At 37.0% G+C, this 15,236-nt stretch overlaps 1 protein-coding gene across 3 annotated transcripts in view; it reads right to left on the reverse strand.

The window, feature by feature from the left end:
* Positions 1-15,033, reverse strand: part of DMXL1 (Dmx like 1) — a 125,156-nt gene extending 110,123 nt beyond the window's left edge. For all 3 annotated transcript variants that reach the window (XM_059175799.1, XM_059175798.1, XM_059175800.1), the window contains exon 1: positions 14,828-15,033. In XM_059175799.1, coding sequence (XP_059031782.1) covers positions 14,828-14,914 — 87 coding nt within the window. In that variant the 5' untranslated portion in view covers positions 14,915-15,033. The remainder of the gene's footprint in view (positions 1-14,827) is intronic.
* Between the last annotated feature and the right edge of the window lie 203 nt (positions 15,034-15,236).

Raw genomic sequence — 15,236 nt, forward strand, 5'->3', positions numbered from 1 at the left:
GTTCTTAAAGTATTAGTAATTATTTACTTTCTCTCACTTTCGCACTTGCACATATACCTTACTTAATGTAGAAAATAATAATATATACTTTATGACCTTAATTTTTACTAAGGCCAAAATGTTTCTGTATGTGCCAGCAAAAAATATTTGGAAAGGCGTTTGAGAGAACATACAAATAAATCTGCTCACATTACAGACAAGAAAATGAGGCCTAAATAAGGCTGATATAACTTCTTAGTGGCAGAGTGGGCTTTAGAATCTTGATCTCTTTTGATTCTTGACCTAAGTGCTGTATGTATGACACCATGAGGCCTTCCCTAGTTAAGTATCCTTGCCTAGAATTTTCCTAAAAGGAACTAGGGACAATCAAGTCTGGTTCTACTGGCATCATATAGCGGAAAAAATTGGCTTACTAAACAAACAAACAAAAATCTCATGAAGGCCTGCTCACCTATATAAATATCCACGGTAGGATCACAAGGCTTGTCATAAGACTATTAGCAAGAATAAATTCCAAAAACTTATATTAAGAAAAATTTTCATTTGCAATACTCTAAATATCTTAGTATTTTAGAAACTGATTTTTCCCCTCAATATTAAATTTTGATAAAATACCAATAGTCACTATATCCCAAAATATTGTGTCAAATTACAAATGTTCACAATTTAGATTTCCTATTCATTAAACAAAAAATTTTAGGTCCATCAACTGGAATGAATGAATGAATATAAATATATATATACATACATGTATATATATATATATATATACATATACATATATATATATTTAAACATGTCTTCATAACTTTGCCTTCCTTTTCCCATACCTAAAATTGTCTACCTACTTTCAGATATTGTATAGCAACTATTTTTAATCAACTACAACTCTCGATTTTCTGAATTAAGTTTGTATTCATCCTGAAGTTCCTCAGAAAATTACTGTTTAATACAAGTACTAAACATCTGCAGAGTTGCAAAATGCATAGTTAGCCCAGAAACACTTAGCGGTACAGAGAGGAAGATACCAATTTACTGCATAATTAACCCTTCATCATTCACAGATTAACCCAGTTCTGAACTACTCTTGTTCTGTTGCTGCAGTTGTAATACACTAATACAGCCTGTCATTTGACTTTCTCTTAGTGACAGTACTAAAATATACAAAGCTTTCTCTCTCTAGTTTTGGTAAACTTCAAATCAATTGAAATGACAGATCTTATCTGGAATATCTCTTTCAGTCCTCACTTTCTTCTCTTAGAGTTATAACTAATGGATGACAATAAGCTACTACATGGGGGGGAAAAAAGGGAAATAACCAATTGCAGTCTACACTTCATGAGCTAACTATTATGCCAAGGGTTAGAATAAAGATCTTTGGGTATTTTTGACTCATGAACTTAAATTTTTACACTTTATTTGGTTGTATAATTAAACATAGGATGGACTAAAGACTCAAACCATATTTGCATTTATGTTCCATTTCTTAATCATTTTCAAGAATCTGTAAATGTATTTCCTATAAAGCCTGCTGTATATAGGAGATTAGCTGAAAAAAAAAAAAAACTATACTAAATATCCACAATGGAGTATGAGAAAGAAGCCATCTATGACTCACATGGAGTGATTTCCATGAGATATTATTATGTGAAAAAAAAGCAAAGTACAGGGGCGCCTGGGTGGCTCAGGGGATTAAAGACTCTGCCTTCGGCTCCCTCATGATCCCAGGGTCCTGGGATTGAGTCCCGCATGGAGCCCTGCATCTGGCTCTCTGCTCTGTGGGGAGCCTGCTTCCTCCACTCTCTCTGCCTGCCTCTCTGCCTACTTGTGATCTCTGTCTGTCAAATAAATAAATAAAATATTAAAAAAAAAAAGCAAAGTACAGAAGGACATATATGTCATTTTTTGGGTAAGAGTCAAGGAATATGAATCCGTTTACTACAATTAAAAACACAGGATCGATAAAACTAGGGAATAATAAAGTTTTTTATCTACAAAGGTGGGGAGGATGGAGTAGAAGAGATACAGGAAAAAATGACTTTTGAAAACATATTAACATAATGCATATTCAAAGATAAATCAGTCAGAGTGGGGGAGGGTGTGGTGAAACAAAGGAACTAAGTATATTTCAAATGACTACCTACCCACACCAAAAGAAAGAAGGGCTAAAGGAACCAAGCAACTTTCCGAACACTGATTTTGACCCCATATTTTCAGTCTTGGGCAGTGAAAAGGAAAAAACTAGTCCACCTCCCATGTTTCTCCTTTACTTGCACACTACTACCATATTCACCATACTTTTGTGTACAGATGTGGGAACTTTTCACCACACCAAACAATTCTGTGACACCCACTAGGTATCTGACAATTGAACTCAATTCTGACACTATCTACCTGAGAATAGTGTCAGATCCCACAGGTGAAGGGCTCAGTCTTAACTGAAACTGTCCTACACTTCAGATGCTCATCTCAAGTAGTGGGACCCTAGATTACCCATTACTTCTGCCCAACCTGGCTACAAAGTCAAAGGTACTCATGACCTCCCCTCCCTTGGATTTGATTTTTCACTAAAACAGCTTACAAAACTCATGTAAACACTTACTTACATTTACCAGTTTATTAAAAGGCCTGATAAGAATAGAGAAAAACGACCAGTTGAAGAGACACACAGGATGAGACCTGAGGAGGGTCGCATGCACGGAGCTTCTGTCCTCATACAGCTGGTGTGCATCACCCACCTGGTACACGGATATGTTCACCAATCTGGGAGCTCCCAACAGCAACATATTGTTGGGATTTCATGGAAGCTTCCTCACACAGCCATAATTAATTATTAACTCCATTTCCAGTGCCTCTCTAGTCTATGGAGAATGGGAGGTAGGGCTCAAAATTCCAAGCTTCTGACCTTGGCTTGATCTGCCTGGTGACGACACCAGGAGCCATCCAGAAGCCTACCCAGATTTTCCTCATTAGAACAAAAGATGCTCCTAGTACCCTTATAAACTATAAGGATTTGTGGTAGGACCCAGTGTCAAGACACAAATATTAGGGGGCACCTGCCTGGCTTGGTCAGCAGAGCATGTATCTGATTTTGAGGTTCTAAGTTCAAACCCCACACTGGGTACAGAGGTTACAAAAAAAAAAAAAAAAAAAAAGAAAGAAAAAAAAGAAAGAAAAGAAAAAAAAAAGAGCCATTATTATAACAAGTGATGCTCCTAATGTTCTTATCACTTAGAAATTTTGAAGTGTCAGGAATTCTGTGCCAGAAACTGGGGACAGAGACCAATACATGTATTGTCTATTATCTCACAGGCAGGGTGGGGAGAAGTACAAACAAATCCTGAATGTTTTTGTAGGTTGTTTTTTAATTATAGTGGTATGGACAATGCAATTCTGAAACTATTTTGGATATATTACAGAAATGAGCAAATAAGCTGAGGATCTCACTGTGTAAGGAAAAGGAACAAAAATATAAAAGAGGAAAGATACAAGAGTCAAGCAAGGTTGTTATGGAAGTGGAAATACTGGTATAAAATCATGTTTTCCAAAATACACATATTTCCATGTACACATGTAAATACATGTTTGTATATGTGTATGTATGTGCATACTAGCTTGCTATATGCATATACACGTGTATATGCGCTAGTTCTATACTATTAAAAGGCCAAGAAGCAGATATCCCAAAAGCGATGAGATCACTTAGTACCCTGATCTTGGCCTCTAATCGCATTCTCTACTAAAAGAAACCAGGGCTCCCTGAAGAAATGGCTCAGTGCAGCACTATAGCAGGGTAGTACAATAGGGGCATAGAACACTCTGTTATATCAGAAAGAAGATGCAAAAAGGGCAAGAATCATCATCAGTGTATAGTCAATGTAGGGGAAAATGATGATGAGGCTGATGATATTTGCAGGGTCTTCAAAGGCTTTCTCACATACTCCTTATTAGTTGCAAAGAGAAAAGAAAATCTGTTATACAATGGAGAAATTAGGCAATACCTTTAGTGGTCATTAAAATTAACATTCCAAGTGACAGATATCAGGAACCTCCAACTGGGATACCTAGAGGACACAACATCATCTAGGCAGAATTTTGGCCAAGAAGTCATAAGCTCAATCTAATCAGGAGGAAACATTAGACAAATGTGAAATGAGAAAAGGTTTGTTTTTTAAAAGTGGGAGGGAAGTACTAAAGTCTTCAAATGCCACTGTTGAAGCGATAAAGAACAAGAGAAATGATGCTAAATAGACGCGATAACTAAATGTGATATCATAGTCTGAATCTTGTACTGGAAGGGGTAAAAATGTTATAGAGAACACTGTCATATCAAGTAACAGAACCCAAACATGGATAATACATTAGCTAAAAGTTTATCAATGTAAATTTATGAAATAGATAAGTATAGATACTTGATTATGTAACTGAATATTCCTCTTATTAGGAAATGAGACTGGAGTATTTAAGGGTGAAGAATTATAACATACATAACATCCTCAAAGTATTCAGAAAAAAAAATTATATAGGCACACACAGGTCTGGGGAGCACAAATGATAAAGAAAATGGGAGTACATTATTGGCAATAGCCAAATCTAAGTAATGAGAGCATGGGTGTTCCTTGTATGATTTTTATTTTTTTTATTTTATTTTAAGATTTTATTTATATATGTGAGAGAGAGAAAGAGAGAGAACATGAGAGGTGAGAAGGTCAGAGGGAGAAGCAGACTCCCTGTTGAGCAGAGAGCCCGATGCAGGACTCAATCCTGGCACTCCAGGATCATAACCTGAGCCGAAGGCAGTCGCTTAACTAACTGAGCCACCCAGGTGCCCTTGTACTATTTTTATTTTATAACTTTTTCTAGGCATGAAATTATCCTAAATAGTTATTTTCTATGTAGTAATGAAAACATATAAAACCTAAGTAATTGTTTTCAAAAAGTTAAAACAAAAACTGCTACCACTTTTTTTTTTTGCTTTCTTTTATCTTTACTCACGTATAGTCTTCTGGGCCTATTTTCTTCTCTTTGGCACCAAGTGCTTTTCACCGTGACCCATTTAATCCCTACAACAAATTCTGTGTAGTACTTTATACAATAATCACCCCATTTTACTGCTAAGAAATCTTAAGCTTAAACAGACTAAGTAATTGGCTCAAGTCTCAGAGCCAGCTGGAGGCAAAACTAAGACTGAAACCAAGTTATAACTAGTGGGAAAGGACATACTCTTACTTATTCTTTATGCTATCACTCAATGCCCTATAAACAAACACTGGCATGAATTTAATAATTTTTCTCTAATCTCTTCCCATAATTAAGAATATCTTAAAAAAAAAAAAAAGAATATCTTATCCGGACCATAAAGCAACCAGAACTCCCATAACCGTGACAAGAATGTAAATTAGTATGGTACAACTACTTTGGAAAGCTAAACACATGCCTACACAATAACCAGCAATTCGACTTCTAAGTTTATACCCAACAGAAATGTGTCCATATATACACTAAAACACATGAACAAGAACATTCATAACTATTCATCAACACCCCAAAGTAGAACCAATCCAAACATCAACCAACAATGGAATACACAAATGAACTGCAGTATAATCATACAATGGAATACTATAAACCAATGGTTCTCAAATTCTCTAGTGTCGGGAATTCTTTGCACTCTTAAGAAAATATTAAGGTTAACCATCCTCCCATCCCCTTCCTTAAGGGCGTTAGTTTTTGTGTGTTATCACTCTCAATACTCTCTCTCTCAGAAATTAAAACGGAGAAAATATAATACACCAACTAATTCAGTAATGAAAACCTCCCAACAAATAAAAGCCTAGGATCAGATGGTTTCACCAGCGAGGTCTACCAGACATTTTAAGAGAATTAAGGCCAATCCTTTCCAAAAAACTTAAGAGGGAATACTTTCAAACTCATTCTGCAAGGCCAGCATTATGTTGTTACAAACCTAGACAAGGGCACTATAGGAAAAGAAAATTACATTGCAATAACCCTGATTGACATAAATGTAAAAATCCTTAACAATTTCAATTCCAAAAGGACAATTTCAAAAGGACATTAAAAAGATTATGCATCATAATCAAGTGAGATTCATCCCTGAGATTTAAGGACAGTTTAATAAAGGCCATATATGCCAAGCCCACAATATGAACACCATATTCAATGGTGAAAAGCTGAAAGGTTTTCTCTAAGATCAGGAGAAAGGCAAGGATGTCTACTCTCATTACTTCTATTCAAAACAGTACTGAAAAGTCCTGGCCAGAGCACTCAGGCATGAAAATAAATAGATAGATAGATAGATAGATAGATAGATAGATAAAAATGGCATCCAAATAGGAAAGAAACACAAAAAACTTTCTGTTTACATTTAACAGGATATACTGAAAACCCTAAAGACTCTACCAAAAAATAAGAAATTAGAACAAATGAATTCCATGAAGTCATAGGATACAAAATCAATACACAAAAATCCGTTGCATTTCTACATGGTAACAGTGAATCTTTCAAAAAAGAAATTAAGAAAACAACTTACATCAAAAAGTAAAATACTTAACATAAATTTTAAAAAGGTGAAAGATCTTGTGCACCGAAAACTGTAAGACACTGATTAAAGAAATTGAAGATGACACAGATAAATGGGAAAATATCTTGTGTTCCTAGATTGGAAGACTACTGTTAAAATGTTCATACTACCCAAAGCAATATACAGATCCAATGCAATCCCTATCAAAATTCTAATAGTATTTTTCACAGGCCAAAAAACATTCTAAAATTCATATGTAACCACAAGAGACACCAAAAAGCCAAAGCAATCTTGAGTAAGAACTAAGCCTGACACTCATATGTGGAACATAAGGAATAGTCTGGAGGACCAAGGGGAAGGGAGGGAAAACTGAATGGGATATCAGAGAGGGAGAAAAACCATGAAAGACTCTGGACTCCAGGAAACAAAGAGGGTTAGAGAAGGGAGGGTCGGATGGAGGGATGGCGTGACTGGGTGATGGGTATTAAGAAGAGCATGTGTGGTGATGAGCAGTGGGTGTTATACACAACTGATGAATCATCGAACACTACATCAAAAACTAATGATATATTTTATGTCGGCTAATTGTACAAAAAAGAAATAAATAAAATTTTTAAAAAAGAACTAAGCTTGAGCCACTGAGCTCAAGCACCATACTTTCTGATTTCAATCTATATCACAAAGCTATAGTAATCAAAACACTATGATACTAGCATAAAGACAGGCACCATGAACAAAAAAGGAAGAGAAGCATGAGCTCAGACACAAACCCACGCACATATGGTCAACTAAATCTTCAGCAAAGGCACCAAGAATACATAATGGAGAAAGGACAGTCTCTTCAATAAACGGTGTTGAGAAACTGCACATCCAATTGCAAAAGAATAAACTGGACACTTATCTCATATTATACACATAAATCAACTCAAAATGGATCACAGACTTACATGTAAGACTGAACCATAAAACTCCTAGAAGAAAACACAGAGAAAAAGCTCCTTGATATTGGTCTTAGTCATGACTTTTCTGATATGACATGAAAAGCACAAACAGCAAAACCAGTAATAAACATGTAGGACCACATCAAACTAAAAAGCTTCTGCAAAGCAAAAGAGAATAAAGTGCAGAGTCAACCTACAGAATGGGAGAAAATTTTGCAAACCATCTCTGATAAGGAATTAATATACAAAGTATATAAGGAACTCATTCAACTCAATAGCAAAAGAACAATCTGAATTTTAAAAAGGTAAAGAAGTTGAATAGATATTTTTCAAGAAAAGATATACAAGGGGCTAGTAGGTACATGAAAATAAGTTCTTCATCACTAATCCTTAGGGAAATCAAATCAAAACCACAGAGAGACATCACCAAATGGCTATTGTCAAAAAGATAAGAGATAACGTGTTGGTGAAGACACAGACCAAAGGAAATTCTTACGTACTCTTGCTGGGAGTGTAAACTGTTACAGATGCTATGGAAAACAGTAAGAAGGTTCCTAAAAAATTAAAAATAGAACTACCATATTATTCAGCAGTCCAACTTCTGGGTATATACCCAAAGACAATAAAATGACTATCTCAATTAAATACCTGCACTCCCATATTCACTGCAGTGTTTATGCACAACAGCCACAACATGGAAACAACCTAAGTGTCTAACTACAGATGGGTGGATAAAGAAAATAGGGTATATATACACAATGGAACAGTATTCAGCCATAAAAAGAAGAAAACCCTGACATTGGTGACACCCATGACAGCATAATGCTAAGTGAAATAAGTCTAAGAGAGAAAGACGAATATATGTATTTCAATTATGCACAGAATCTAAAAACATTATACTGATAGAGAAAAGAATGATGGTTGCCAGGGGTTCTGGGGTGGTGAAATGTGAGACTTTGGTCGAAGGGTACAAACTTTCAGTTGTAAGATAAATAAATTCCAGGGATCTAATGTGCAGCATGGTAACCGTAGTTAACGATATTGTACTATACTTGAAAGTTGCTCTAAGAGTAAAGCTTTAACGTTCTCACCATAACAAAATAGTAAAGATGCAAAGTAAAGGGTATGTCAACTAGCCTGTGATAAACATTTTGTAACATACATGTAGCAAATCATCACAGTGTAGACCTTAAATTTAAACAATGATATAAGGCAATTATATCTCAATAAAGCAGTGGTGGCAGGGGAGACATAAATCTATACAGATAATCTAATCTGGGTATCACTCAAGAATCACTTAAAATAGACACATCTTCTTATGCACAGTTCTAGAAGACTATTAAAATTAATTCAGTCTTCTCTGTAGCTTATACAACATGATGAGGTAAAAAGCATGGAAATATACCAAGCCCTCTCCCCGCAAAAAAAAAAAACAGGGAAAACAGCTTTAAAGTGAGCTAAGGATGTACCACTTTATTCTTTAAACAATCCATCAACCTGGTTTAAATAAAACCCTAAGAAGTAATACAATACATGGTATTTCTAAGACCAAATTTAAAACTAGTTTGACAGATTTTTCTAAAATAAATTCTCAAAATTTCCCTCCAAGGTGTCCTGACTATATTGTATGACATTATCAAAACCATAAGAATAGCACTGATTTATCAAATAAACTGCCATGCTATTTGGTCTCCAAAATTAATGTGCATATACTGATAATTGATACATTAGATGCTTCTGTCAAGAGATCTGTAATGAGAACAATCTATTACTAATCAATGAAAATTAAATTAACAAGTGAAAATTCTTTTGTTGGGTACCTATAATATTAGGTTTACTAATTTTGAGACTAAAGAAGATGCCCAGGAAGAACTGAATTCAACGTGCTATCAAGCATATAATCACAATTTCTTACTTAAAATTGTGACAGAAAACCTTCTCAAATTTCTAAATTTCAAAAATTATCCAAGTCTGTAACAGCTGGTATTCAAACTTGGAAGTATTGTGATTTCTGTAAAACACTTAGATTTCTTGTTTTCACTGTTCTGTTTTTACCAACCATACCAGGTAAATATTCTAAGGAATTTCTTCCTGGTATATGTCATGGTTAAATGACTTGAATTGTAAAATACTGTAATTAACATTTTTCTCATTTTTAAACATATAATGTTGAAGTTTAATTTTGCTTCAATAATCTTAAAGGTACTTTAATACTATTTAAAACTCAGTATTTTAAAATAGGCCAGTTTTTTTAAAATTTATTTTTTAACTTATTTTCAGCATAACAGTATTCATTATTTTTGCACCACACCCAGTGCTCCATGCAATCCGTGCCCTCTCTAATACCCACCACCTGGTACCCTGACCTCCCACCCCCCCCGCCCCTTCAAAACCCTCAGATTGTTTTTTAGAGTCCATAGTCTCTCATGGTTCACCTCCCCTTCCAATTTTCCCCCAACTTCCTTCTCCTCTCTATCTCCCCATGTCCTCCATGCTATTTGTTCTACTAAGTGAAACCATATGATAACTGACTCTCTCTGCTTGACTTATTTCACTCAGCATAATCTCTTCCAGTCCTGTCCATGTTGCTACAAAAGTCGGGTATTCATCCTTTCTGATGGAGGCATAATACTCCATAGTGTATATGGACCACATCTTCCTTATCCATTCATCCGTTGAAGGGCATCTTGGTTCTTTCCACAGTTTGGTGACCGTGGCCATTGCTGCTATAAACATTGGGGTACAGATGGCCCTTCTTTTCACTACATCTGTATCTCTGGGGTAAATACCCAGTAGTGCAATTGCAGGGTCATAGGGAAGTTCTATAAAATAGGCCAGTTTTTAAGAAGTCTGATGTACTTGTGATGGCATATGAGAACCACAAAAATCTCTTTCCAGATGTAAATAGTATCTTCCCTTCCTATATTCTCTCCCCTTACAAAGACCTGTAAGTCCCCTCCAAAAAGAAACCCCACACAACAACAACAAAAAAACCCCTTTCTATCCTCCCACTTATAAAGTTTTCCCTAGAGTGAACAAAACAAAAAGCTAAACTAAAAGATGCTTACCATGACAGACATAGGAAGAAGAATGCTAATTTAGCCTCTATTTCTCTACCAACCAGATAGCTGCATCAGTCTTTTGACCTCTAATTGGGGTCCCCTGACAGTGAATATGGGGTTGTCTAACACAAAAGGAAGCCTGGAGCTCTAACATGTTTGTTTTCTCTCCTATAGCAAAGATGTTTAAATTACAAACTAGAGACAGGAAGTCCTAAATATTAACACAGTCTGTCTCTTATAAATTACCTCCTTTTCAATTTCATTTGAAAGTTTCAACACTAACCATAAACAATGAAATGAGAAGAAAAAAATCTATTGTATATTAAAGCACATGTCATCAGTATGCACAGCAATACTAGAAAATCTAGATTCAAACTAACGGTGCCTCTTTTTAACTATTTGCCTTTCATAAACAAAACATTTTTCATTCTAAACAAAAATTGTCAACAGATCAGGACCAGTTTGCTCACATACTTTCACTCTAATAGCAGGAAATTAACAAGGAAAAAAGACTGAAGGAAGCATTCAGGTAAAGAAAGAAAAAATAAAGAATTTTTGTTTAGTGTGCAGGAAAACCATTGCTAAGAAGTGACTGAACAAAGTCTAAAGGAACTTTAATAGAATCATTTTATTTGGACTCAAATCTAAATTATTAAAGCTATTCTAAAACACAGACGTTTAATTATATTGCAACAAGGCTTCTTTAAGTACTATTCATCAATTCAACCAATATTTATGTGCCAAGCATTAGTATGAGTAAAACTTTAATTTTATAGGGGTGCCTGGGTGGCTCAGTGGGTTAAGCCTCTGCCTTCGACTCAGGTCATGATCTCAGGGTCCTGGGATCAAGCCCCACATCGGGCTCTCTGCTCGGCAGGGAGCCTGCTTCCTCCTCTCTCTATGCCTGCCTCTCTGCCTACCTGTGATCTCTCTCTCTCTGTCAAATAAATAAATAAAATATTAAAAAAAAACTTTGATTTTATAATAATTGACATTTTTGAGGGTTTTACATATACTAACAATGAACAGAACTTAACACTTTTTCATGTAATAACCCTATGAATAGGTACTACTCTGGCCCCGTTTTACAGATGAGGAAAAAAAAGAATTTAAAAGAACTTGCAGACAGATGTACAGCTAAACATAAGGATGAGACTGGAAATCAAACCCAAATAATAACTCTACTAATAGGAGCCACCAATACCTTAATCACTGTTCTAGATGGTCATAATGAAACCATAGGAGACACAAGGCAATACTGGTTAATAATATAATGAAAGTACAAATAAAGTGGTTTGACAGCATAAGACACATGGTCACTGTCTACTATAAGTTCTTAGACTAAGAAGGAAGTCAAAATACTCCATGTCAGTTTTAGCAGTAAGATGTTAGCTAATACTTAGACAAACAAATTATATCAGTAAGTACATATTTTAAAACCTAGAATCCATGAGAGCTGGCATTCAATTTCATTTCAATTTAAAACCTGTCAGACTTCCTTTGAGAAACAGGATCTCATTTCTTGCAATCTTTCAAAACAAGAACAGGTAAGTTATCAGCAAACATGAGAAGGGAGGAATTACAAACACAGGATGTCTTCACAAAAGGCATGAAGTGCAAGAGAAATAAAATCATTCTTCAAAGGGGCCTCCAAATGGAAGATCTCATGTCTCTCCCTCAAGTCAAACTGAAATTTTGAGATTTTTTTAAGTCTGTACATACCATTAATGTCTGCTATCTTCTATCAAAGAAGTCAAAATCAGAAGCATTTAAAAACAATTCAAGGAGTCGGGTGCCTGGGTGGCTCAGTGGGTTAAGCCTCTGCCTTCAGTTCAGGTCATGATCTCAGGGTCCTGAGACCGAGCCTTGAATCGGGCTCTTTGCTCAGGGGGGAGTCTGCTTCCTCCTCTCTGCCTACCTCTCTGCTTACTTGTGATCTCTGTTTGTCAAGTGAATAAATAAAATATTAAAAAAAAAAAATTGAAGGAGTCAAAAATAAACAGATCTGCTTTTTAACATGAAAAACAAGCAATTTCAAAAGAGATAAATTAAAGATGTATATATATGGTATAGAGGAAACTGAAGGCAAGAAACTTAGTTTGTAATAGAACAAGCAACATAATGTTAAAGGGTCAAGGATGGATTGGGTACAAAGGAAGTAGATGATTGTTAATCACTAAACTACAACCCAAATTACAGAGAACTAGGGTATCTTTATACTAAACAAATGAAAAATTTATTTTTATCTAATTTACTAAAATCCTTCCGGAGACGTGGGAGAAATCTGCAGTAGGCTTGGTAGGAGATGATTAAACTCTGGTCTATGGAGGGCACCTGAAGAGGGCAATCAGTTAAGGGTCCAACTCTTGGTTTTGGTTCCAGGATGGCTCTCAAGGTGGAGAGATTGAGCCCCTATTCCCTAACCCCTATCCTACTGAGGTCCTGCTCAGGCTTAGGGCCCACTAAGTTTGCTTAAGACTCTCACTCCTTCTCCTTCTGCCCCTGCCCCCACTACATGCGGGTCGCAGGTGCTCTCTCCCTTGCTTGCTCGTTTTCTCTAAGATAGGTAAATAAAACTTTAAAAAAAAATCTGGTCTATGGAAATAGATTTTAAAAATAAGGTCACAAAAGAAGATACATGATGGTGTATAATAACCACATAGAAGCTCTGGTTTATTAGCACACCTCTTCTTTAAAATAACACCAAGTTTTTATAAACACTTAGAGGGGTCATCTAGGTGTATACCTAGGCCAGTATATTGTATGTACTTTAAAGTTCACACTATGGCATAGATACCAAAAGCTTTCTAAGGAAAAGTTGCTAGAATTTGCATTGGAGAAAACACTCATACAACTTTAGGAGATGCTACCATCCTATAATCTCCCACTAGAGAACCCCCTTAGGATGCTGCTTATTTCTTCCATCTTAATACCAAGAGCAGAGAGCAATGTCCAGCTATAGGGAGTCTAGAGTAGCTCACTAAGACCCTCAGAGTTCACTCTTCCCCTGAGCATTCAGGCTAGATTAACATTTAGCATCAGAATCTCAAAATTGCTACTGTCAAATGCAAGCTAAGGTATGTATGAATCTCTCCACAGAGGAGGTACATACTCTCTCTGAGAATGAGTACTTAGTTGTCACAGATCTAAAAGCACAATTTAGATATGAAATTTCTATACCAAGTTAAATTATCACTATTATTTAATCTAAGATTTATTTTGACTGACAAAGACCACAAAATAATTCATAAGTAAAACAGAAGAAACCCTAGGGGATCTGTTAGGCTGTTTACTTAGTTTCACTTGCTTATGTAAAATTAAGTTTTACTTTTATCCTTAACGAAGAGATAACACAAGTTATGGCAAATATCCTCAGTATTATAAATACGTTTAGACAATGGGTATCATATGCAGTACTTACTTACAGTGTAAAATTATTATAAAAACTATAAAGCAGAAAACGCCACCGCACTGTTAAGTAGCTAGAAGTTTGAGGACTTCCTCCTTCTAGTATCTGAGAAAACCAATGAAAAACTAGTCACGTTCAGTAAATCTTAACCTGGACCTACCACTACACACCAGGAAAGTTTTATGGAAAAACTGTAATGCAACTTTTAGTAATTAATGTGAGCAATCTAAAATAAACAAAAGTTTCCCAGGATTTCTAAACTGTTACATATGGAATCCAAAGGATGACAGGAGAGAATTACTTATGAAAAATCTCTTCTTCTTTCCAAAGTTATTCCTTGGTGAATATGAAGAAAACTACATGAAAACAATGTTTTCACTGGATTACTCAGCGCTAGATGTTGGTAGCAAACAATTAATTGTTATAAGACACCTACTTTTTTTTTTTAATTACAAAGATACTTGATCTTAAATTGGTCTAAAATTAAACCAATCTCAACTATTTCTACATTTGACAATTTAAGCCTATGGAGCAGGATACCGAAACGCCCTCATATACATTACAACAACGATTTCTGGATAAACGATTTTGATAAACCACCCCAGTCCAAGGACGTCAGACTAGAAACTTTAAAAATCCTACAAAACATTCTAACTTCCGACCCAGTACCTCGATGACGGACATGTTTCTCCCTCCTTCGCTCTCAGAAGCCAGGTCCGCCTGGTCCTAGGGGCGGGGACCTTCGTGGGAGACTAGGGGACCCCAGTGCGGGCGACCAGGCATTCCCGGCCTCGGTCCCGTGAGTCTGGGCCGATCCCGGCTGACTCAGGGGCGCGGACCCGCCACGGGCGACGCGGGAGCCTCCCTCACTCACCGTGAAGCGCTGGTCGCCGACGCTGCCCACGGAGAAGCAGTGGTCGCCAGGGTTCACAGCCCCGGTCAGCACCTGGTGCAGGTTCATGTCTGCGCCCTAGTCCCGCAACGGACGCCGCGTCCGGCTCATGCCCAGGGTCAGCTGCCGCTTCCCTCCTCCTTCCCTCAGGGGCGGCGGCCGCTCTTGGGCGGCGACGGCGGCAGCGACAGGCGCCAGGAGCCGGAGCCGCTCAGCTGGGGCCCGCAGTTCATCCCGAGCCCTGGCGGGCAAGGCCCGGAGGGGGCGGGCCGCCGGGAGGGCACAGCGCGGCGCTCGTCCGCGCACCTGTCACAGCCCGCGCGGGCCCAGGTGAAGCTCTGGGGCGACTAGGGCCGAGACTCCAGGCCGACTGCCCGGAGGAGGGCCGCGC

This window comes from Mustela lutreola, chromosome 5 (assembly GCF_030435805.1).
Source record: "Mustela lutreola isolate mMusLut2 chromosome 5, mMusLut2.pri, whole genome shotgun sequence".
In the NCBI taxonomy this organism is placed as follows: Eukaryota; Metazoa; Chordata; class Mammalia; order Carnivora; family Mustelidae; genus Mustela; species Mustela lutreola.